General features: G+C 43.1%; 2 protein-coding genes across 2 annotated transcripts in view; both read right to left on the bottom strand.

Moving 5' to 3' along the window:
* Positions 1 to 16,350: 16,350 nt before the first annotated feature.
* Positions 16,351 to 23,478, bottom strand: LOC139372381 (coagulation factor V-like). Its single transcript, XM_071112092.1, has 2 exons — positions 23,368 to 23,478; positions 16,351 to 17,505 (listed from the first exon to the last, which is right to left on the bottom strand). Exons 1-2 carry the CDS (start codon positions 23,476 to 23,478, stop codon positions 16,351 to 16,353), a joined length of 1,266 nt encoding a protein of 421 aa, XP_070968193.1.
* A 51-nt stretch (positions 23,479 to 23,529) lies between these two features.
* The window catches only part of LOC139372744 (calcitonin gene-related peptide type 1 receptor-like), a 48,166-nt gene continuing 46,214 nt past the window's right edge, over positions 23,530 to 25,481 (bottom strand). Inside the window, exon 15 of the mRNA XM_071112540.1 lies at positions 23,530 to 23,758. Coding sequence (XP_070968641.1) covers positions 23,534 to 23,758 — 225 coding nt within the window. The 3' untranslated portion in view covers positions 23,530 to 23,533. The remainder of the gene's footprint in view (positions 23,759 to 25,481) is intronic.

Here is a 25,481-nt window from a genome sequence, read left to right as displayed (position 1 = left end):
TCTCTGTCGGTGATAGATGTGTGCTAATTGATGTGGGAATGGGTGGACCCCTTTCCCCACTTATACCCTGAAGTACAACTAGTCAGACTCAGAACCACTATACCAGACATGACCATCAGAATGGGAACCTGACTTGGAGGAACATATTTTCGTAAATCTAAATCTTCTACTGCTGTCTGTCTGTCTGTCTCTCTAACTGTCTCCCTGTCTGTCTGTCTCTCTCTAACTGTCTCCCTGTCTGTCTGTCTCTCTCTCTAACTGTCTCCCTGTCTGTCTGTCTCTCTCTCTAACTGTCTCCCTGTCTGTCTGTCTCTCTCTCTAACTGTCTCCCTGTCTGTCTGTCTCTCTCTCTAACTGTCTCCCTGTCTGTCTGTCTCTCTCTCTAACTGTCTCCCTGTCTGTCTGTCTCTCTCTCTAACTGTCTCCCTGTCTGTCTGTCTCTCTCTCTAACTGTCTCCCTGTCTGTCTGTCTCTCTCTCTAACTGTCTCCCTGTCTGTCTGTCTCTCTCTCTAACTGTCTCCCTGTCTGTCTGTCTCTCTCTCTAACTGTCTCCCTGTCTGTCTGTCTCTCTCTCTAACTGTCTCCCTGTCTGTCTGTCTCTCTCTCTAACTGTCTCCCTGTCTGTCTGTCTCTCTCTCTAACTGTCTCCCTGTCTGTCTGTCTCTCTCTCTAACTGTCTCCCTGTCTGTCTGTCTCTCTCTCTAACTGTCTCCCTGTCTGTCTGTCTCTCTCTCTAACTGTCTCCCTGTCTGTCTGTCTCTCTCTCTAACTGTCTCCCTGTCTGTCCCCCAGCCCTGCGGTTTGCATAGTCAAATGTATTTATGTGTCTCCTGTCCATGATATTTAAGTGATGAAATATCAATGCCTTTCGCATCTGGCATGTGTTCGTGCTTGAATTATTCTAAATGTTAAACCAGACAACTCACCTTCAAGTCTGAGCCATTTTAACATGCATTCTCCATTAAATGGTATTGTGTTTCTCCTCCGTACTTTATCCGATGTGTGTATCTAGTATTAGGGAAATGCCGTCTGGCCCAAACACCAACCAGCATATATATACAATAACATGCTCTCACAATCTCAGTGCAGTATCAGACGTCCAAACCTTTGTCCATAAACGTCAAATTTTGAAGGTTAAGTTTAGGTATTCATTCTGAATGGTTAAGTTAAGGGTTAAGGTTTGGGTTAGTTTTAAAACAAAAACAAACAAAAAAAATCCTAACACTGGGATTGAGCACGCGACCCTTGGAGCCGGAGCTCATGGCTTATGCCCATTTTCACCCCCATCCACAATGCCCTAGCAAAACCCAAGCCTACTTGATGCAGATAACGCTCACAGTTGCCCCTAGTGGCCGATTTAGAAGTCATCTCCTGACGTGCTGCTTACTTGGAGGGACGTCTAAATTCGCAGTGGATCTTGAGCAACCTGGCTGATATTCCAGGTGGAAACATATGGAAACATGCTTTGTTGGTTTTCATCTAATAGGTGTGACTGATGTATTAGTTTTCTCCAAAGATTCATGGGATTGAATGATATCAATGTATCTGTCAGGGCATACAATCTCCTCATCTATTGTTCAATTGTTGTCCAATGTGTTGATTGATGTTTAATGCGAGTGCATGAGTGCATGAGTGCATGAGTGCATGAGTGCAGTACATAAAAACGGCCACAACATTTTATGAATATATTTATTTCTCCCCGCTCTACACTCCAATTATGTTGGTCATTGTGAAATTGTTGTTGCGTTTCCTTCTACGAAGGCACTGATGATTTTTTCTTTGAAAAAATGATGAGCACTTTATTTTTTTATTTTATTTTTTTATTTCACCTTTATTTAACCAGGTAGGCCAGTTGAGAACAAGTTCTCATTTGCAACTGTGACCTGGCCAAGATAAAGCAAAGCAGTGTGAACAGACAACACAGAGTTACACACGGAGTAAACATTAACAAGTCAATAACACAGTAGAAAAAAAAGAGAGTCTATATACATTGTGTGCAAAATGCATGAGGAGGTAGGCAAATAATTACAATTTTGCAGATTAACACTGGAGTGATAAATGATCAGATGGTCATGTACAGATAGAGATATTGGTGTGCAAAAGATCAGAAAAGTGAATAAATTAAAACAGTATGGGGATGAGGTAGGTAAAATTGGGCTATTTACCGATAGACTATGTACAGCTGCAGCGATCGGTTAGCTGCTCAGATAGCAGATGTTTGAAATTGGTGAGGGAGATAACAGTCTCCAACTTCAGCGATTTTTGCAATTCGTTCCAGTCACAGGCAGCAGAGAACTGGAACGAAAGGCGGCCAAATGAGGTGTTGGCTTTAGGGATGATCAGTGAGATACACCTGCTGGAGCGCGTGCTACGGGTGGGTGTTGCCATCGTGACCAGTGAACTGAGATAAGGCGGAGCTTTACCTAGCATGGACTTGTAGATGACCTGGAGCCAGTGGGTCTGGCGACGAATATGTAGTGAGGGCCAGCTGACTAGAGCATACAGGTCGCAGTGGTGGGTGGTATAAGGTGCTTTAGTAACAAAACGGATGGCACTGTGATAAACTGCATCCAGTTTGCTGAGTAGAGCGTTGGAAGCTATTTTGTAGATGACATCGCCGAAGTCGAGGATCGGTAGGATAGTCAGTTTTACTAGGGTAAGTTTGGCGGCGTGAGTGAAGGAGGCTTTGTTGCGGAATAGAAAGCCGACTCTAGATTTTATTTTAGGTTGGAGATGTTTGATATGAGTCTGGAAGGAGAGTTTACAGTCTAGCCAAACACCTAGGTACTTATAGATGTCCACATATTCTAGGTCGGAACCATCCAGGGTGGTGATGCTAGTCGGGCGTGCGGGTGCAGGCAGCGAACGGTTGAAAAGCATGCATTTGGCCGAGGTTGGAGTAGCCAGTAGGAAGGCATGACCAGCCGTTGAGAAATGCTTGTTGAAGTTTTCGATAATCATGGATTTATCGGTGGTGACCGTGTTACCTAGCCTCAGTGCAGTGGGCAGCTGGAAGGAGGTGCTCTTGTTCTCCATGGACTTCACAGTGTCCCAGAACTTTTTGGAGTTAGAGCTACAGGATGCACATTTCTGCATCCTGCATCTGTTTTTGTGCTGGTCGAGGGCAGTCAGGTCTGGAGTGAACCGAGGGCTATATCTGATCTTAGTTCTGCATTTTTTGAACAGAGCATGCTTATCTAAAATGGTGAGGAAGTTACTTTTAAAGAATGACCAGGCATCCTCAACTGACGGGATGAGGTCAATATCCTTCCAGGATACCCGGGCCAGGTCGATTAGAAAAGCCTGCTCACAGAAGTGTTTTAGGGAGCGTTTGACAGTGATAAGGGGTGGTCGTTTGACTGCGGATCCGTAGCGGATACAGGCAATGAGGCAGTGATCGCTGAGATCCTGGTTGAAGACAGCGGAGGTGTATTTGGAGTAGCCTGGTCCCAGGTCTGTTTGTATTGTGTTTCAATGACCATGGGAGTTGGCTGTACAGCACAACAAGATCTGGAACCAGGCTACACTCACTGATCCTGATCTTGTCATACTGAAATTGATTCATCCTTCTGACGCACAATCAATCCTAAGAAGTCGGACTTCGTTTTCCCTATTTATGCATATGTAATCTCCAGTTCACAGCAGGGTGTCACAGTCACAGCTACCTGACTCAAACTTCACAGTCTATATATTCCTTACACTAGAGTCCCTTCAGGTATACCACAACAGTCCTAAGAATGGATTTTGTTTTCCTATTTATGCAGATCTAATCTTCAGTTCACACGGGTGTCACTGCTGCATTACAGTACCGGACTGAAGCTTCACATGAAGGAACGGGAGAGGGTGTATAGTACTGCTCGTGGTGACAGGCATACAGTAGCTTTGATCTACTACAGGAGGGAGAAATGCAAGTCGGGTTTACATTTCTCACCAACAAATCCTCAGATTTACCTCTCTGCCGCCCCCTCTCTCCTCCCTCCTTCCTCCTCCCACTCTCCTCCACTGCCTCACACTCCTGTCATCTCATTCATCATTGGGATTATAATTCGCTACACCTTCAGGGCCTTCGTGTCTTGGAGCAGATTGGCAGCAGATCACACCATCTGAGTGGGATACAATGGAGGTAGGGTCTGAGGAGAAATAAATGATTTCCAACCTGTCTCCTGAGTCCCGAGATACCTTTAAAAACATCTGTGTGTGGGTAAAAGTAAAATTTCCTCTTGAATTTCCATTCTTAGGTTGAAAAACGTTATCTTTCATCAGTAGCCTATGCCAGGTAGCCTAGTGGTTAGAGCATTGGGCCAGTAACTGAAAGATTGCTGGATCAAATCCCTGAGCTGACAAGGTAAAAATCTGTTGTTCTGCCCCTGAGCAAGGCAGTTAACCCACTGTTCCCCAGCCACTGACGACATGGATGTTGATTAAGGCAGCCCTCCGCACCTCTCTGATTCAGAGGGGTTGGGTTAAATGCAGAAGACACATTTCAGTTGAATGCATTCAGTTGTACAACTGACTAGGTATCCCCCTTCCCCATTGTCTGTGCTGTACCAGCAGAAAACCCACCAAACTCCATCATCCATAATGAGTGATCCTTAGGATATCTGAGACATTTGGCCTGAAAAAGATGATTACAGAGCCTCCACTCAGGCCTGACAGGGATATAGTGATGTCTTAGATATTGGTGCCTGAGGCAGGCCTGAATGGCTTTCAACAACAACTCCAATCTCTGGGTGCTGAGCAGCCCCAAACTGCCCTGGTCTGTAGCCCTCGGAGAAAACACTTCCTTTAGATAAGTAGGAGGCCTTGCCTGCAACCATTAGTCCACACACACACACACACACACACACACACACACACACACACACACACACACCTACCTACAGTAGCTCTAGCTAATTTCCATTAAAGTTGCCGTCTAGCTGACTAGCCTCCAGACACCTTTCAACCTGGTGTTCATTGAAGCTAGCAGATGATGAATTTATACTTGCGGAATATCAAACGGAAACAAGTTATTGCTGCTCCCGCTGTGCCTGGGACACCTCGTAAAACTGTTGTAGCACCGTGGAGGATGAGGAATGTGGAACTTGGATTGAAATGTCTCAATCTGTACCCTTCTAGAATCTAACCACTGATGTTCAAGGCTCCACGTTCCCCTCAGACCAAGCATTAGCCTTACCTAAACATGTGATCCTATTTCATCATAGTTTACACCCAAATGGCACCCTATTCCCTATATAGCGCACTACTTTACACCCAAATGGCACCCTATTCCCTATATAGTGCACTACATTACACCCAAATGGCACCCTATTCCCTATATAGTGCACTACTTTTGACCAGGACCCATAGTGCTCCCATAGGGCTCTGGTCAAAAGTAGTGAACTATGTAGGGAATAGGCTACTATTTGAAACCTATTTGAAATATGGACAGCATTGAGTTAAGTAAAAACCCATCCGTCTCTGATTGAGATGTCTATCCCTGGTTAATAATGGTATGACACTAAATTAATGACAAAACAATTGGCTTTATGAATCTCAGCCATGAGAGCACAGTCAATTCTTTATCCATCTACTGCTGCCTGTCAATCTATTTCACAGTTGTCCTTTGCTGTGAGCATGGGGCGGAATAGATAAACACCAAACCAGGCAGTCATATCTATTTATACAATATCCTGGAGAGCATTGCTACAGTACAAGGCAAAGGGTTTAGGCCCATATAGCTGTTTGCCATTTTAAACTTCAAACAGACTTGAACTTGAGGTTAACTAAACTCTTCCATTTGATTATCCATTATATAATATTGTGTGGCCCCTATAGCCTCACTCCTAACAATTCCAAGTTTATCCGAAATAGTCATCATGATGACATCAGCACGTGTGAATGCATGAATATCTCAACGGTTGGTTATGCAAACATTCTAAATGACCTCTGCTATTCAGATCACAGGACTATGCAGTTGTCAGAGATAAACATTTACAGGACTCTGTGTGTGTGTGTCTGTGTGTGTGTGTGTGTGTGTGTTTGTGTGTGTGTGTGTGTGTGTACATGTGCGTGTGTACTTTAGCTTTGTATCCCCTTTATAACAGAAAAATTACTCTAAACGAATTAACTAATTTGTTAAAAACAATAAACAACATCATGTTTAGTAGCATGTAGTAATCCCAGCTTGTTTAACTAAGTGTTAGGACAATGTAATTATCTGCAAAATGATGTTCCCTTTCCCAGTGGCTTCTTCTAGTAACACTGCAATTAGTGGCACTGTCAAAATTATTTCCTCCACACAAAAACACAGGGATTAAATTGTTCCTGTCATAACAAATTAGCATTAACGAGTCTAATCATCTCATCTCTGGTAGATTGGTGGCTTCACTGAGGGCTGGTAAGAGATACTGTAGGAAGGGTCTTTCACAACTCACACACACACACACACACACACACACACACACACACACACATGCACAGACACTCACAAGCATGCGCACACACACACACACAAAAGGACCTGAAATTATGTGTTCTGAGAAGCTACAGATGTAGGATCGTAATTTGAGCCAGTTTGCTACAACAGGAAAATAATCCTGCAGCAACAGGAAATGTAAATTATTATGTAGATTGTAATTAATGGAATTTTTTTAGGTTGATACATTTTCAAAGTGGAAGTTACAATCTTTAGAAGCCTTTTTATTAAGCCTTAAATAGACTCCTGCAACAACAGGATGATCAAATTATGTTCTGTTCTGCTTCTGTACTCACCAGAAAATTAGCTATTTATCTGGCAAAACTGGTAATGGCATAATGCGCCCACAAGTATTATTAGGGAGGTAAGAGGATGGCAGTTATCATGTGGAACATAAGTCTACAATCCACTGCCAGATACAGATTCTGAGTTTACTCATGGTAGAGCATCAACAGAGTGGTTCGTTTCAACCTATAGTCAACCATCTTATTAGTACTGAAACATTTACCATCTGTAAATATCTCATCGTTTTCTCTGTTCTCTAGTATAGATGAGACTCTAGAGAGACTCTGTGTTTAGACAGCCGTGACTTGACTTCAGTTCAGAGCCGGCTCCACGGGGTGGCAAAGCCGGGCATGGACCTCCACGTTAGAATTTGTCCCCCCCCCCCCCCCCCCCCCCCCCCCCACACACACACACACACACACACAAACATACAGTTTTGTTTCCCCATAAACATAACAAATGGCATATGCATTAAAATGCCCGGTTTTGCCAATGTAGTGTTGTCAGGCCTGCCAGTAGCACAGACCGGGACAGAGGCTGTTTTTTTATTTCTTAACCTTTATTTAACCAGGGAAAAACATATTGAGACCTAGGTCTCATTTGCAAATGTTCCCTGGGAACAATACAGAAAATACAATTATACACAATTTAGAACACAAAATTAAATAAATAGCAAATATTATATGCACAATAAACAATCAAACCAAACAAACACATTTATCAATATAAAAATCCCTAGCCTTTCTCCTAAATTGACCCAGAGACAACAACATGGTGATCTGAGGGGGGGGGGGGGGGGATATAACATTACCATATTTAGTAGTTAAAATCTCCAAATGCATTATGATTAGGCACCTAGCCATGCAATGTCATATGGTACAGCCTTCATTACCTTGTTTAGGAAGCTCATTGGATCCCACCCAGGACGAGGTCAAATTGACCCTTTATTTCTCAGAGGGAAAACAGTTGTCACTTTTCTGGACAGCTACAGTTAATAATAGACTAGATAGTACAGTCGTGGCCAAACGTTTTGAGAATAACACAAAGATTCATTTCCACGTTTGCTGCTTCAGTGTCTTTAGATATTTTTGTCAGATGTTACTATGGAATACTGAAGTATAATTACAAGAATTTCATAAGTGTCAAAGGCTTTTATTGACAATTACATGAAGTTGATGCAAAGAGTCAATATTTGCAGTGTTGACCCTTCTTTTTCAAGACCTCTGCAATCCGCCCTGTCATGCTGTCAATTAACTTCTGGGCCACATCCTGAATGATGGCAGCCCATTCTTGCATAATCAATGCTTGGAGTTTGTCAGAATTTGTGGGTTGTTATTTGTCCACCCGCCTATTGATGATTGACCACAAGTTCTCAATGGGATTAAGGTCTGGGGAGTTTCCTGGCCATGGACCCAAAATATTGATGCTTTGTTCCTCAAGCCACTTAGTTATCACTTTTGCCTTATGGCAAGGTGCTCCATCATGCTGGAAAAGGCGTTGTTCATCACCAAACTGTTCCTGGATAGTTGGGAGAAGTTGCTCTCGGAGGATGTGTTGGTACCATTCTTTATTCATGGCTATGTTCTTAGGCAGAATTGTGAGTGAACCCACTCCCTTAGCTGGGAAGCAACCCCACACATGAACGGTCTCAGGATGCATTAAAGTTGGCATGACACAGGACTGATGGTAGCGCTCACCTTGTCTTCTCCGGACAAGCTTCTTTCCGGATGCCCCAAACAATCGGAAAGGGAATTCATCAAAGTAAATGACTTTACCCCAGTCCTCAGCAGTCTTGTACCTTTTGCAGAATATCAGTCTATCATTGATGTTTTTCCTGGAGAGAGGTGGTTTCTTTGCTGCCTTTGCAGATTTTGTGAAAATATATATTTGTGTCATTCTCAAAACTTTTGGCCACGACTGTAGCTACTAGCTTTTATAAGTTTTGGTAGTGGCGAGCTGAATAATTATAGCTGGCTAATAAGCATGGATATCCACCATGTTGAGTGCGATGCCGAGCTCATGGAGCAGCCTTCTGCCCTGACCACCGAGTTTGAGGAGCCTAGCAGCAAATGTAGTACCCACCCATCCCCCACACTGTGTGCTGACCAACAAGATAGAGAAGAGACATGGCCTAGCACCAACAGCACAAGGGTAACATTACAACCAGCACCTGCACCTCCGTTACCTCAGCAACTAGGATCTGATGACCTGTTGGATATAAACAAACTGAACCAGTGGAAGCAGAGTTTATTGATTCTTGCAAAGTGAAATCGCAACAACAAACGGACACCCCACACCTTTGTCAGCAATGCTGACTGAGCTGTTGGCACTGAAACATGTATTTGGATGAACATTTGGGACATCTACAGCAATGTGTGACACTTCTTTCTCCACTCTGAAGAACACAGACACAGCATGTTACATCAACAAAAAGCCCAGCTTGTCCAGCTGGCATTTGAGAGAGAACTGACAAGTACATTTCGCCACGAAGGAGAATGGAATCAGAAACTTCTCATGAGGTTCAACACAGCATGGAGGAGGCTGCAACTCATCTAAATGGTAAGCTGGCATGGCCCTGGTCGCCATGCCAGAATGATTACTTCATTGGTTTTCCCTCATGTAAGCCTGGTTGTTTGGCAGATTTTTTATGTAACATATAGTTTAAGCCTTTGCTTTTTCTTCAATGCATCTTTTAAATTCATTTAATTGCTTGCTTTTGCTGGTCTAATTGCTATTGATAGATATACAGTTTTGTGTTATTTGACGGGTATAAGGATGATGACCAATGTAGCATATTGTTTGTGCTTTGAGGTGATGCTGAAATTGGCAGTGCCAATTAAAGTTATCCTTTCATTGTGCTGATGGGAGTGTGGTGGCCGTGTGGTGCAAGGACAACAACCTCTCCCTCAACGTGATCAAGACAAAGGAGAGGATTGTGGACTACAGGAAAAGGAGGAGCGGGCAGGCCCTCATGCTCATCAACAGGGTTGCAGTGGAGCAGGTTGAGAGCTTCAAGTTCCTTGGTGTCCACTATCATGGTCCAAACTCACTAAGACAGATGTGAAGAGGGCACGACAAAGCCTATTCCCCTTCAGGAGACTGAAAAGATTTGGCATGGGTACTCAGTTCCTCAAAAGGTTCTACAGCTGCACCATCGAGAGCATCCTGACTGGTTGCATCACTGACTGGTATGACAACTGCTTGGCCTCTGACCGCAAGGCACTACAAAGTGTAGTGTGTATGGCACAGTACATCACTGGGGCCAAGCTTCCTGCCATCCAGGACTTCTATACCAGGCGGTGTCAGAGAAAGTGTCATAAAAATTGTCAAATACTCCACCCACCCCAGTCATGGACTGTTCTCTATGCCACCGCACGGCAAGCGGTATCGGAGTGCCTAGTCTAGGTCCAAAAGGCTTTTTAACAGCTTCTACTCCCAAGCCATGACTCCTGAACAGCTAATCAAATGGCTACCCAAATGGCTACCCCCTTTATGCTGCTGCTACTCTCTGTTTATTTTCATATCACCTCAATTACCTCAACTAACTTTAAAATGTACCTTTATTTAACACACAGATTTTTTTGTTGTTGATTTTTTCAAATTTAACTAGGCAAGTCAGTTAAGAAGAAATTCTTATTTACAATGATGGCCTACCGGGGAACAGTGGGTTAACTGCCTTGTTCAGGGGCGGAATGACAGATTTTTACCTTGTCAGCTTGGGGATTCGATCCAGCAACCTTTCTGTAACGGGTCCAACACATTGACTCTGTACCGGTACCCCCTGTATCTATATATATATATATCTATAGACTCGCTATTGTTATTTTACTGCTGCCGATTCATTATTTGTTACTTTTATTTTCTATTTTCTACTTAGCAATTTTACACTTAACCACTTTTTTTTCTTAACTTCTTAAAGCATTGTTGGTTAAGGGCTTGTAAGTAAGCGTTTTGCTGTAAGGTCTAAACCTGTTGTATTCGGAGCGTTTGACAAATTTCATTTGATTTGATTTGGCAGTAGCCTTCTGTCCATGGTCCTGAATCGATGGTTACAGAGTGTTCTGTTTTAATGAGCACATCTTGAGCTACCAGTCTTCGTGGGGCCTCTCTTCAACACTGTGTGCTTTCTTTCAAAAGGACACTTGTTGTGTATATGGCTGTATTTCCAGTTGTGGAAAAAGTACCCAATTGTCATACTTGAGTAAAAGTAAAGATACCTTAATAGAAAATGTCTCAAGTAAAAGTAAAAGTCACCCAGTAAAATACTACTTGAGTAAAATTATAAAAGTATTTGGTTTTAAATATACTTAAGTATCAAAAGGAAATGTAATTGCTAAAATGTACAAGTACAAGTTAGAATAATTTCTAATTCCTTATATTAAGCAAAGCAGATGGCCACATTTTCTAGTTTGTATTTATTTACAGATAGCCAGGGGCACACTCCAACTCTCAAACATAATTTATAAACGGAGCATGTGTTTAGTGAGTCCTCCAGATCAGAGGCAGTAGGGATGACCAGGGATGTTCTCTGTTTAGTGAGTCCTCCAGATCAGAGGCAGTAGGGATGACCAGGGATGTTATCTTGATAAGTGTGTGAATTAGACCATTTTCCTGTCCTGCTAACATTCAAAATGTAACAAGTACTTTTTGGTATCAGGGAAAATGTATGGAGTAAAAAGTACATAAAGTAAAAGTAGTCAAAAATATTAAAGTAAAGATACCCCAAAAATGACTTAAGTAGTACTTGAATGTATTTTTGCTTAAGTACTTTATACCACTGTGTATTTCAGATGTTGCATTGTAGGACCAATAGCATGTGTAACATACTAAAATCAGTAGGCAAACTTTCACTCTGTTATGATTGATTTGTATTATACAATCATTGTGTGATAGGCTACTGTAAAGGTCATGTGAATACTAAGAAAATTACACAGCCTACTTTTTTTCCCCCTCCCTGTGCTCTTGCTATAGCATGTGTGTGTGTGTGTGTGTGTGTGTGTTTCTCTCTGACACATCAGCTATGACATTAGAATATACACTTAGTTTGATTTAGTTTGCTCCTCTGAAACTCCCACACATAACATTTTACCCTCGTTGTGTAGTGTCACAAAAATGTAGCCTGTAGTTCTAATGTTTGAAGTTTAATCTGAAGCCTGTAAGAATATTTGATAAGCTAGTGGTGGTGCTCATCCTGTCAGCTGATCTGTGCGTGTTGGTAGGCACAAATGATGTGTAGGCATACGTAGCCACGGCTGCATTTCAGATACACGGCAAAATGGGCTGTTATTATTTAAAGTGACGGTTGTTGATGTTTTGCTGGACGGTTGCAAGGTTGGTTGCAAATTTACATGCGAATGGTAGGCCTATTTGGGCATTATTTTTGTTAAACATTTCACAAAGCTATACACAGTGTCACAATGACGCCATTTTTAGACTGCTGGCTGGTGGCAATGATGTGAATACATGTTCAGTAATTACAGTTGGAAACATTGCAGTTTGTACCTGAACCTGCATGGCAGGAGCCATCCTTGTGCTCTCTCCCAGCTTCGATAGAAAGTTGTTGTGCGTGAAACCAGTCTATTAATGACCAATAATACAGCCAGTCCACCCTCAAAACACTATCTTATTAGGGATTGTTTCATTATTCAGTCTATTATCTTTAGCTATATACCGTATTTAGCTGCTGTTTATACATTTTTTTAAATAAAAATTGCACTTCAAATAGCCTAACAATGAGGAAAAAGTAGTCGGCTTGAGGATAAATTCAGCCACCACTCAGCGGGTTTTGTCTGGCTAATAGCCTACACAAATGGGCTGCAATATTCAAGGTAAATGTAATTCAATAAAATTAAATCCAATTTGAGAGACTCCCCTAGTCTTCTGAAGTCCTCCTTTTTTGCGTCCAAATGTTTCCACCACGGCCTGTAGGTCCAGGTTGCAGGCCCGACTGTTTTCTGTACTGAGAATTGCCAACAATACTGTCGTTTCTGAGACTGGAGATGGCATAAAGAACTACCTAAGAAGCATCAGGCTCTCGTACTGATATCCTGTATGCTTTTGAATTGAGTAAGCACTGTCGCCGCTGTAGCCTTGACTACGGCAGTTGTTCACTGAGATCCCCTTATATTTTCCTCTTTTTCAAGGCCTGAGGAACTTTTTCAGTCACATTCCTGAAGCCCAAGAAACAAACCCTTCGCTTCCTAGTGCATATGGAAATTAAAAAGGTTTAAGAATTACTTTTGGAAGGTTACTGTCAAAATTATTTATTACATTTAAAAAATAAGGGCATTGGCCCCCAGGGCTTGTGGCCCCCAGGGCTTGTGCCTCCCCCCCAGCAGGAGAATAACGACGCAGCAGAAGAATAACGGCGCAGCAGGTGAATAACGGTGCAGAAGGAGAATACCGGCGCAGCAGGAGAATAACGACGCAGCAGAAGAATAACAACGCAGCAGGAGAATAACGACGCAGCAGGAGAATAACGACGCAGCAGGAGAATAACGACGCAGCAGGAGAATAACGATGCAGCAGGAGAATAACGGCGCAGAAGGAGAATAACGACGCAGCAGGAGAATAACGGCGCAGAAGGAGAATAACGACGCAGCAGAAGAATAACGACGCAGCAGGAGAATAACGGCGCAGCAGGAGAATAACGGCGCAGAAGGAGAATACCGGCGCAGAAGGAGAATACCGGCGCAGCAGGAGAATAACGGCGCAGCAGGAGAATAACGGCGCTGCAGGAGAATAACGACGCAGCAGGAGAATAACGACGCAGCAGGAGAATAACGACGCAGCAGGAGAATAAAAAAACGTATCTTAAGTGATATTCGAAAACCATTACATTTCCAGACTGGTCAATTTGCCGCTCCTGCTTCTCCCTCTTGCAGTTTCAAAAGCACTAGGTTGATTATGAATGGCATCAGTAGGTTGATTATGAATGGCAGCACTAGGTTGATTATGAATGGCAGCACTAGGTTGATTATGAATGGCATCAGTAGGTTGATTATGAATGGCAGCACTAGGTTGATTATGAATGGTAGCACTAGGTTGATTATGAATGGTAGCACTAGGTTGGTTATGAATGGTAGCACTATGTTGATTATGAATGGCAGCACTGGGTTGATTATGAATGGCATCAGTAGGTTGGTTATGAATGGTAGCACTAGGTTGGTTATGAATGGCATCAGTAGGTTGGTTATGAATGGCAACAGTAGGTTGGTTATGAATTGCAGCACTAGGTTGGTTATGAATGGCAGCACTGGGTTGGTTATGAATGGCAGCACTAGGTTGGTTATGAATGGCAGCACTAGGTTGGTTATGAATGGCAGCACTATGTTGGTTATGAATGGCAGCACTAGGTTGGTTATTAATGGTAGCATTAGGTTGGTTATGAATGGCAGCACTAGGTTGGTTATGAATGGTAACATTAGGTTGGTTATGAATGGCAGCACTATGTTGGTTATGAATGGCAGCACTAGGTTGGTTATAAATGGCAGCACTAGGTTGGTTATGAATGGCAGCATTAGGTTGGTTATGAATGGCAGCACTTTGTTGGTTATGAATGGCAGCACTATGTTGGTTATGAATGGCAGCACTATGTTGGTTATGAATGGCAGCACTATGTTGGTTATGAATGGCAGCACTATGTTGGTTATGAATGGCAGCACTATGTTGGTTATGAATGGCAGCACTATGTTGGTTATGAATGGCAGCACTATGTTGGTTATGAATGGCAGCACTATGTTGGTTATGAATGGCAGCACTAGGTTGGTCATGAATGGCAGCACTATGTTGGTTATGAATGGCAGCACTAGGTTGGTTATGAATGGCAGCACTATGTTGGTTATGAATGGCAGCACTATGTTGGTTATGAATGGCAGCACTAGGTTGGTTATTAATGGCAGCACTATGTTGGTTATGAATGGCAGCACTAAGTTGGTTATGAATGGCACCACTATGTTGGTTATGAATGGCAGCACTATGTTGGTTATGAATGGCAGCACTAGGTTGGTTATGAATGGCAGCACTATGTTGGTTATGAATGGCAGCACTATGTTGGTTATGAATGGCAGCATTAGGTTGGTTATGAATGGCATCACTATGTTGGTTATGAATGACAACACTAGGTTGGTTATGAATGACAACACTAGGTTGGTTATTAATGGCAGCACTATGTTGGTTATGAATGGCAGCAGTAGCTTGCGATGGATGACAACATGCAGGCTTTCCACCCAGTCTGTGGTGTTCGTTTGTCTATAGTCCCATCCCCTGCTTTACAAATATACATCCTCACTAAAAAAGATGCTAATATAAATTGAAAGTAAATGTTACATGAATGGATTAAGGGGTGCTCCTAGGGACATTATTGAGTTATTTCTACTTAATAACGGGCTACTTCAAGATTTTGGCAATGAGGCCCTTTATCTGCATCCAGTATGATGAATTTAGAGGTAGTTTCGTGAGCCAATGCTAACTAGTGTTAGCGCAATGACGGCGAAGTTTATGGTATCTACTACAATGCTCGCAGATACCATAGACATCCAGGCATTGTGCTAATGCTAGTTAGCAACTTCCTTCAAACTGCACGCAGAGACAAGACATTTCCAAAATCCTGAAGTATCCTTTAAATATCAAAGGATTTTCATCATAATACCCAATAAAGATTATCACACTGTGTTTATTGTAGCTATTGTAACACTCCCTAAAATCAAAGGATTTATGCTACTAAACTCAATGTTGATGATTAGACCGTGTTCGTCGTATTGTAATCCTTAAGGAGGGAGTTATTTCATGTGATGATCACCACTGTTCAAGGTCTCAGAAGACATCTGAGGGATGCTAATTTGACAGCGAGACACACACAATCAAGTACCATTTAAAATTCAATAACAGTGTTATTGTTGTGTGTTTTGTTAATAATTCGACAGGCTCTTCAAAACGTGGGAGGATGGGATCAGAAGCAAGCCCAGGGACAAGACAAAGCTCTGATGCCAGAGAGGAGTGTGCTTCACTTTACAAAATGGCAATGTGTTTTTATGGCCTGTGTGCATCTTCTGTTGTCATTGAAATTGTGTAAAATAACACAATAGATGAATTAGACAACAGGAAGGGCCTGTAGTGACAGACGTCTGTAAGCTAAGTATGTGGTTGTCCTACTGTGTATGATGAAGTCATATCGCTGAGTCTGCCAGCATCCCAAATTGCACTCTATTCCCTACATAGTGCACTACTTTTTACACATAGTGCACTACTTTTGATGAAAGCCCTACGGGCCCTAGTCAAAAGTAACTATATAGGAAATAGGGTGCCATTTGGGACGCAAACTTTCTTTAAGGGGAAAGTCAAGATTTGTCATTTCTGGTCAGAAAAGCATAATTTCTAGCATCACCAGATAGTGGCGACCAGATTGACCACATCTTTGTGGTGTCTTTGGCAGGAGATCCGCTATATCAGCAGGCAGCTAACAACACCAGGATATGGAGGAATACCAAAATAAAACTGCTCCATAAACAAATCTGGAGAAGGTCTGTAAATCCATTAAATGAGCCTTAGGAAATTGGAAGGGAAAAAGGAAGGAAGGAAGAGGGAACGAGAGGAGACGTGGCTGGGTCTAGCGTCTCAGCTTGGGAGGGAACGAGAGGAGACGTGTCAAGGTCTGGCGTCTCAGCTTGGGGGGAACGAGAGGAGACGTGCCAGGGTCTGGCGTCTCAGCGTGGGAGACTAGAGGAGACACGGTGGGGTCTGACATCTCAGCGTGGGAGACTAGAGGAGACACGGTGGGGTCTGACATCTCAGCGTGGGAGACTAGAGGAGACACGGTGGGGTCTGACGTCTCAGCGTGGGAGACTAGAGGAGACACGGTGGGGTCTGACGTCTCAGCGTGGGAGACTAGAGGAGTCACGGTGGGGTCTGACGTCTCAGCGTGGGAGACTAGAGGAGACACGGTGGGGTCTGACATCTCAGCGTGGGAGACTAGAGGAGACACGGTGGGGTCTGACGTCTCAGCATGGGAGACTAGAGGAGACACGGTGGGGTCTGACATCTCAGCGTGGGAGACTAGAGGAGACACGGTGGGGTCTGACGTCTCAGCGTGGGAGACTAGAGGAGACACGGTGGGGTCTGACGTCTCAGCGTGGGAGACTAGAGGAGTCACGGTGGGGTCTGACGTCTCAGCGTGGGAGACTAGAGGAGACACGGTGGGGTCTGACATCTCAGCGTGGGAGACTAGAGGAGACACGGTGGGGACTGACGTCTCAGCGTGGGAGACTAGAGGAGACACGGTGGGGTCTGACGTCTCAGCTTGGGAGACTAGAGAAGACACGGTGGGGTCTGACGTCTCAGCGTGGGAGACTAGAGGAGACACGGTGGGGTTTGACATCTCAGCGTGGGAGACTAGAGGAGACACGGTGGGGTCTGACGTCTCAGCGTGGGAGACTAGAGGAGACACGGTGGGGTCTGACATCTCAGCGTGGGAGACTAGAGGAGACACGGTGGGGTCTGACATCTCAGCGTGGGAGACTAGAGGAGACACGGTGGGGTCTGGCGTCTCAGCGTGGGAGACTAGAGGAGACACGGTGGGGTCTGACGTCTCAGCGTGGGAGACTAGAGGAGACACGGTGGGGTCTGACGTCTCAGCGTGGGAGACTAGAGGAGACACGGTGGGGTCTGACATCTCAGCGTGGGAGACTAGAGGAGACACGGTGGGGTCTGACGTCTCAGCGTGGGAGACTAGAGGAGACACGGTGGGGTCTGACAGTTTGGGAGACTAGAGGACACAGAGATACCCAACCAAGAGGAAGAGAACAAAATGCTCTCCAACAACAACAAGGGATTTGGAGTCCCTTTATCGCATGGTAAGTTCCCCACTTGATTATTCCAAGGTAGGATACAAAGATAAAATAATATCTGAATTCATTATGGAAATAGAATGCACCCCAAATGGCACCCTTTATAAATAACACCCTTTATACTCTCTATACAGTGCACTACTTTTGATCAGGTCACATAGGGCTCTAGTCAAAGTTAGTGCACTATTTTGGGAATAAGATGCCAATAAGGTGCAGGAGAGCAGAGTGTTGTGCTCTACTGGTGTTGAAGTCAGGTGCAGGAGAGCAGAGAGTTGTGATCTTCTGGTGCTGAAGTCAGGTGCAGGAGAGCAGAGAGTTGTGCTCTACTGGTGTTGAAGTCAGGTGCAGGAGAGCAGAGAGTTGTGATCTTCTGGTGCTGAAGTCAGGTGCAGGAGAGCAGAGAGTTGTGCTCTACTGGTGTTGAAGTCAGGTGCAGGAGAGCAGAGAGTTGTGCTCTACTGGTGTTGAAGTCAGGTGCAGGAGAGCAGAGAGTTGTGATCTTCTGGTGTTGAAGTCAGGTGCAGGAGAGCAGAGAGTTGTGCTCTACTGGTGTTGAAGTCAGGTGCAGGAGAGCAGAGTGTTGTGCTCTACTGGTGTTGAAGTCAGGTGCAGGAGAGCAGAGAGTTGTGCTCTACTGGTGCTGAAGTCAGGTGCAGGAGAGCAGAGAGTTGTGATCTTCTGGTGCTGAAGTCAGGTGCAGGAGAGCAGAGAGTTGTGCTCTACTGGTGTTGAAGTCAGGTGCAGGAGAGCAGAGAGTTGTGATCTACTGGTGCTGAAGTCAGGTGCAGGAGAGCAGATAGTTGTGATCTACTGGTGCTGAAGTCAGGTGCAGGAGAGCAGAGAGTTGTGATCTACTGGTGCTGAAGTCAGGTACAGGAGAGCAGAGAGTTGTGATCTACTGGTGTTGAAGTCAGGTGCAGGAGAGCAGAGAGTTGTGATCAGGCGCACACTTTATTCGGCAGAAGCAAACAACAGACGAACACAACAGTGTCCAACAAACCTCCAGCCAAAGGCAAAAGTGCAAAGCGCGACAAAGTCACAAATAAGGAAAAATGTTTAACAATTAAACATACTCTGGGTTGAAACATAGTACCTGGGGAAAAACCAGCTAGGCGCGTCAATACAAAACACGTAACAAAACAATCCCACACAAAGACATGGGGGAACAGAGGAAGATATGCAGTTGATTAGGGAATGTAAACCAGGTGTGCGGGGAACAAGACAAAACAAATGGAAAAATGAAAAATGGAGCGGCGATGGCTAGAAGGACGGTGATGTCGACCGCCGAACGCCACCCGAACAAGGAGGGGAGCCGACTTCAGCGGGAGTCGTGACAGGTGATCCCTCAATAAGATCTGCTGTGTGGGGTTGTGCATCAATACAATCCTTATGACTGAGTAAATGGCTTTCAATAAACAGGTTAAACGGTACGTTCCTGCAACAGTAAAGTTTGATTATTTTCCCCCATTGTGTATGAATAAATACAGAGACAAATGAATATGAACCTGCTCCATCTTGACCAGGAGTCTCATTGCACACTGCTTCATTTTCCTCTCCACTTTCAAGTTGAACACTATCATTTAATGATTCAGTTTCATGGGTTGGGGTTTTCCTATATAAGATATTGTAAAACAGCTATTTGAATAGCAGCTATTTGAAATCCAACATCATTGTTACTGACTTACTATGGTATAGCGGTGCTATAAAGAACCAACAGACCTTGAAATTGTCCTTAGTGTAATAGACGCTGCATAGTTGCGGAGGCTCTTAGAAAAGCAAAAGCTTGGCCTATTAGGATGATAACAACCAGATTCTACTGATGAGAATAACTGTCCTTTTCAGAGGACAACTGGGATCTGATGTGCCCAGACTTTAACTGTATCTCCAATGGCACCCTATTCCCTTCATAGTGCACTACTTTTGACCAAAGCCCTATTGGCCCTGGTCGAAAGTAGTGCACTATATATGGAATATACAGCCTTTGTGTTGTATAATGTGTGTCAGAAGCATTACTGTATGACGGTTGATGAATGAGAGAGCAGGAATATAAATGAAGTCAATCTCACGATACATCGTTTCCATCACATACTCACAATGCAAATCCTCTCAAACTTAAATGTGTATTTTCTCCGGACAGACTAGATTTTAAAGTATGACTAAACCATTTAGGGGGGTCATTTAAAGTATGCCTAAACCATTTAGGGGGGTCATTTAAAGTATGCCTAAACCATTTAGGGGGGTCATTTAAAGTATGCCTAAACCATTTAGGGGGGTCATTTAAAGTATGCCTAAACCATTTAGGGGGGTCATTTAAAGTATGCCTAAACCATTTAAAGTATGCCTAAACCATTTAGGGGGGTCATTTAAAGTATGCCTAAACCATTTAGGGGGGTCATTTAAAGTATGCCTAAACCATTTAGGGGGGTCATTTAAAGTATGCCTAAACCATTTAGGGGGGTAATTTAAAGTATGCCTAAACCATTTAGGGGGGTCATTTAAAGTATGCCTAAACCATTTAGGGGGGTAATTTAAAGTATGCCTAAACCATTTAGGGGGGTAATTTAAAGTATGCCTAAACCATTTAGGGGGGTAATTTAAAGTATGCCTAAACCATTTAGGGGGGTAATTTAAAGTATGCCTAAACCATTTAGGGGGGTAATTTGGGTACAAAATAATACAGTGGGGATTGTGATGTTGAGGTATTTTAAAACTTTTAAATCCAGTTTCTTCTGCTCCCTTTAAAACACACACACACAGACACACACACACAGACACACACACACACACACACACACACACACACACACACACACACACACACACACACACACACACACACACACACACACACACACACACACACACACACACACACACACACAAAGGTTTGTTCCTACGTCCTACAGGTTGCATAGAATTGTAGGAAAGAAAGAACAGACACAACAGGGAATCTTTTAGGAATATATTTCTGATTGAAATAGCTTTTAAACAAACAGCTGGTCACTTTGTGCATTTTACAAAACACTGTTTTTGTTTTCTTTGAAATAACGCCACACAAAGCACTTAAGAGGTCGAGAGCCAAACACAAGCGAAACAAAATAACCAAAAACTGCGGTTGAAACATTTCACATCTATTACACACACAAACTCTGCTGTCATGTTGACATGGGCACAGGACAACATGACCATGAACATACTAAATATACAGAAATGATAATATTCCCTCAAATTAAAATAAAAACCTTTAACATGTTATTCATATCCAGAACAAATAAACCTCAAAAGATGGATGGATCAAAACCTTTTTTAAATCCACTTCACAGGGGTTAAATCCTTCTCTGGAATCAAACAGATTAGCTGTTAGAGACCTCATCAAATGGCCTTCTTCTCACTTTCCAAACTGATCACCGTGTCAAATCTTCCATGCTGGCCCGACATCAGCAAAGACATTGGAAGCAGTATTAACATTGGCGTAAGTGTAAAGATTTACTTTATCTTGGCCTAATAGAATTTGAAGATGTAAAATAAATTAGATTGGCACAATTAACTGTATTGTCCCCAAAATAAAATGTGTCTTCAGCATTCAGGTCAAGATTAGTCTGCAATGAGTCTGGGCACCTGGGGCCTCATTTATAAATGGCATTGTATGCACAATTTAGGATTACATCTGTGCGTACAAATCTTGATATAAATGAGGCCCCTGGTTGTCATCGGTACTGAAGTACCTGTACCTGTCTACAGTAACATACTGCTACGTTATATCCAGATCAGGGCTGCTCCAGAGCCACTCTTCCTTTCTGAGAGCCACTGGACTTAAATCCTAGCAGATGTCTATCTTTAAAAACCATGTGAAGATGGGAGTAATCTGGACATCAGAAGGCCCCAAGGCTCATGGATCACTATCTGCATTTTACACACTGATAAACACACACACACACGCACACACACACATGCACGCACGCGCGCACATGCACGAGCGCACACTCACACACATATCTCTTTTAACTCAATACAAAGCAGTGTGCTGAGCCATTTCGTTCAATTTCAATGGTTTTCAGTGTCCATTCTAGAAATCAATTTTGGTTGTGCAATTTACAAAGGAACACATTTGAAGGTTAAAATGTACATTTCTATGAAACAGAAGGGGCTTGTTGAGGAGACCACCTGCAAGCAGTGACGGTAAACAAGAGATTGCGTTTCTATTCCTGACTCCTTAAGACAGCCTTTGTGACGCAAAACCAAAATCACACTCCTAGAAATTAGCCTGCGCTACCAGATTAGCTAAGAGCAAAGGATTCCACATGACACTTTCTGAAATGCCTCAAAGACTTTCATTCAGGATCCAAGAGCATTATAATTTAAGGGCATGATATATTACAGATGTAGGATCTTCATTTGATTTGAACTTTCCTGGGGTTTAAAATCAAATCAAATTGTATTTGTCACAATGCTTCTGAAGTTTGTAATTTCAACTTTGAAATTTCAGACTTGATTTATCCTTGCAAAAAAATTATCAACCCTGACAAAAAAATGTCTATTCATTATAATCCATGTAAAAATGTACATTTCCTGTTGCCGCAGGATTATTTTTCTGTTGTAGCAAACTGGCTCAAATTAAGATCCTACATCTGTAGGTGAATGAAAATACATATTCTGTAGTATTCACCACAAGAGAGTTGTTTGAAATAGCCCTCAGTTAGAACGATTTAACAGATTCTGTACAATGGAAGGAAAATGCTTCTTCGAGGTAATCATGTTTTCAATTTAGATAATTGTATTGAAAATTATAATTGTTGATATAGCAACACTGTGCAGTTAGCCTTAATGTATTTACTAATTGTCTCTCCTTATTCCCTGTATTTCGATTCATAAACGATTTGAAAAAGAAAATAAATTTGAACACAATTCAAATGGCCTTAATTTAAGCACAAAACATAACGATTCTTCGGTAGCCATACAAGCTTCGCTTTAGACCTTTTGGCAAATGGACACGGTAAACAACAGACTATTTCACTGAAATAGTCTCCCCTCTAGAGCCATGTGGTACTCAAAATGGCTTCTAAATGCGTTACCTATGTCATTCTTTTTATTTTAAGTTAATCAATCCTTTTTACTCTCTCTCTTGAGTCCATATCAAGGCGTTCTGTATCTTCTGCACTCTTTAAATCCAGGCCTTGTGACAGAAACACCACAAGAACAGTCAGCAGCTGTACGAACAGCAAAGCAGTCTGGCGGAGCTAACTAGCTTCACAGGACAGATAGCAGGTATTTAAAGAACAAGTCGTTGACAAGAACAAAAACATTTAGTCCGAAAAATAGAATCTTCTAAAACACCCTTTGACACTTTTAAAGTGAAACTGGTGAAACAAATATGTACAGGATTCCAGAGCTTAGGTATAGGGAGCCGTTGTCAACCTTTGAGCTCATGTGTCATGGACACTGTCGGTCGCTTCAGTGTTGGATTCAGGTCACGCAGTGCATGCCGATGGCAGCCGAACCCACACATCCTTTGGTATAGACGAAGCAACAATACAGTTTCATCATCATCAACATCATCCTCAACGTCCCCATGATGTGTAGGAAGAGCTCCACAAATAGCAGCCACAAATAGCAGCTTTAGGATGTGCCACATTTCAAACTCGACTCCCGTTTCATGTATATCTTATAATGTTTTTAAAATCAGCCACAGCAGCAGCAATGTCATGTAAAGAAGCATCAGCCATCGTTGGCCAAGTCATGGGAGAGATACTGTATCACTGTATCACTGTCCAGACACACACGGTCTTCTCCTTCACAGTCTGGGGCTTACCCCCTCGTTCTGTCTCTGAGATGTGGAAACGCGGCGGGACCGCTGGGTTGTTTCGTGTTAGATAGTAGAGAAACGTCTCCATCTTGATTCCTCTACTAACTCTTTTCTCCTCCCACACTCAGACTGCCTCCCACTTGTCAGGCGTACATCTCCCCTGTCTTAAGAGCCACCAGCTCAGAGTCCTCAGAGGTGTGTCTGCCGTTTAAGTGTTCGCTGTTGCAGTCGTGGTGGTACATGAAGGCGGGCACCTCAGTGATTGACGTGGCGGTGTAGGAGGTAGAGCGCATGGACCAGTGGTCCCTCCGTCTCTGACCCCACTGGGCCTTGTACTGAATCCATTGTCGCTTCATAGCCGCCTGCACCTGAGAAAAAGGAATATTCATATTATAAACTGTATTCTCTAATGGGTGAGTACACACACAAATGGATAAACACACACAGAGTGAGAGTGAGAGAGTGAGAGAGAGTGAGAGAGAGTGAGAGTGAGTGAGAGTGAGTGAGAGTGAGTGAGAGAGTGAGAGAGTGAGAGAACAACCATATTAAGCCACTCTTGGAGGACAATGGATGTACATAAAACTTCTTTATTATTATAATCGCTGCATTTCAGCTGTTGCCTTCATCGGGGTTTTACAGACACACAGAGAGACTCATTAGGCACGGACACTGTCACCTCACAGCAATTTAGCCCCTCACTGTCACCTCACAGCAATTTAGTCCCTCACTGTCACCTCACAGCAATTTAGTCCCTCACTGTCACCTCACAGCAATTTAGTCCCTCACTGTCACCTCACAGCAATTTAGTCCCTCACTGTCACCTCACAGCAATTTAGCCCCTCACTGTCACCTCACAGCAATTTAGTCCCTCACTGTCACCTCACAGTATTTTAGTACCTCACTGTCACCTCACAGTATTTTAGTACCTCACTGTCACCTCACAGCAATTTAGTCCCTCACTGTCACCTCACAGCATTTTAGTCCCTCACTGTCATCTCACAGCATTTTAGTCCCTCACTGTCATCTCACAGCATTTTAGTCCCTCACTGTCACCTCACAGCATTTTAGTCCCTCACTGTCACCTCACAGCATTTTAGTCCCTCACTGTCACCTCACAGCATTTTAGTCCCTCACTGTCACCTCACAGTATTTTAGTACCTCACTGTCACCTCACAGCAATTTAGTCCCTCACTGTCACCTCACAGCATTTTAGTCCCTCACTGTCACCTCACAGCAATTTAGTCCCTCACTGTCACCTCACAGCATTTTAGTGCACAGCCACACATTTTCATCAATATGCATGATCATTAAATCAATGTAATGTGACTGAGCTCAGGAAATGTGGATTCATATGATAAATGTTAATGGCAGTTTTTAGACATGAAGAAACAGAATTGAATCACAATTTCCTGTGATTAATTGAAGGACAATAGCTTCTCCTTACTGAGTTTAGTGCAGGTAGAGTAGATTGATGAATTTATGCTCGCTTAGCTGCTGTTCCTCTTTTGAAAATCACCAAGTTAGTAAATTATACATTATGAGAGTATGAAATTATTCAGCACAGCACAAATCTGATTAAGAAAAAAATGAAAACCAGAGAATTATCTTGTGTGATAACTTTATGCTGCATGAATGAGCGTGCACTCTAAAAATGGAAAGCAAAGCAGTGTTTGACATAGTTCTCTCAGAAGAATGGCCTGAGCCAGCACAGGGAACATCTAATTCCTGAACAATGCCACACTAATTATTGAGTGAAAATGAGGACAGGACACACTGCACTCTCCCATGATCTAATGATGCAGAGCATGTCAACAACTAGCATTGAAAATCGAGTAAAAATGACATTCGCCTTTCTTTTCTTCAGTCTGACGTTTTTAATCATACTTTTGAATACTAGTTGTTCCTGCCAAAATCAGCACCAGGACCTAGAGACACATTGCTGGGCACAGGATTTCACTTTTCTTTTTAAAAACTACTTGCACTCTGGTCCAAAGTAGTGCACTATATAGGGAATAGGGTGCAATTTCAGACGTAACCTAGAAAACATAACAATAAGTACAACTTTTTTCCTCATTGGCGTAACTTGACAAA

The sequence above is a fragment of the Oncorhynchus clarkii genome, chromosome 18 (genome assembly GCF_045791955.1).
Source record: "Oncorhynchus clarkii lewisi isolate Uvic-CL-2024 chromosome 18, UVic_Ocla_1.0, whole genome shotgun sequence".
In the NCBI taxonomy this organism is placed as follows: Eukaryota; Metazoa; Chordata; class Actinopteri; order Salmoniformes; family Salmonidae; genus Oncorhynchus; species Oncorhynchus clarkii.
Note: the sequence above shows the minus strand (reverse complement) of the source record. Positions and strands in the feature narration are given on the sequence as shown.

Excerpts from the sequence above, each read along its gene's own strand:
- LOC139372381 (XM_071112092.1), bottom strand. The coding sequence starts at position 23,478 with ATGGAGACGTTTCTCTACTATCTAACACGAAACAACCCAGCGGTCCCG. Across the intron at positions 17,506-23,367 it reads AGACTGTGAAGGAGAAGACC|TCTCCCAAACTGTCAGACCC; the intron begins GTGTGTGTCTGG and ends TGTGTCCTCTAG.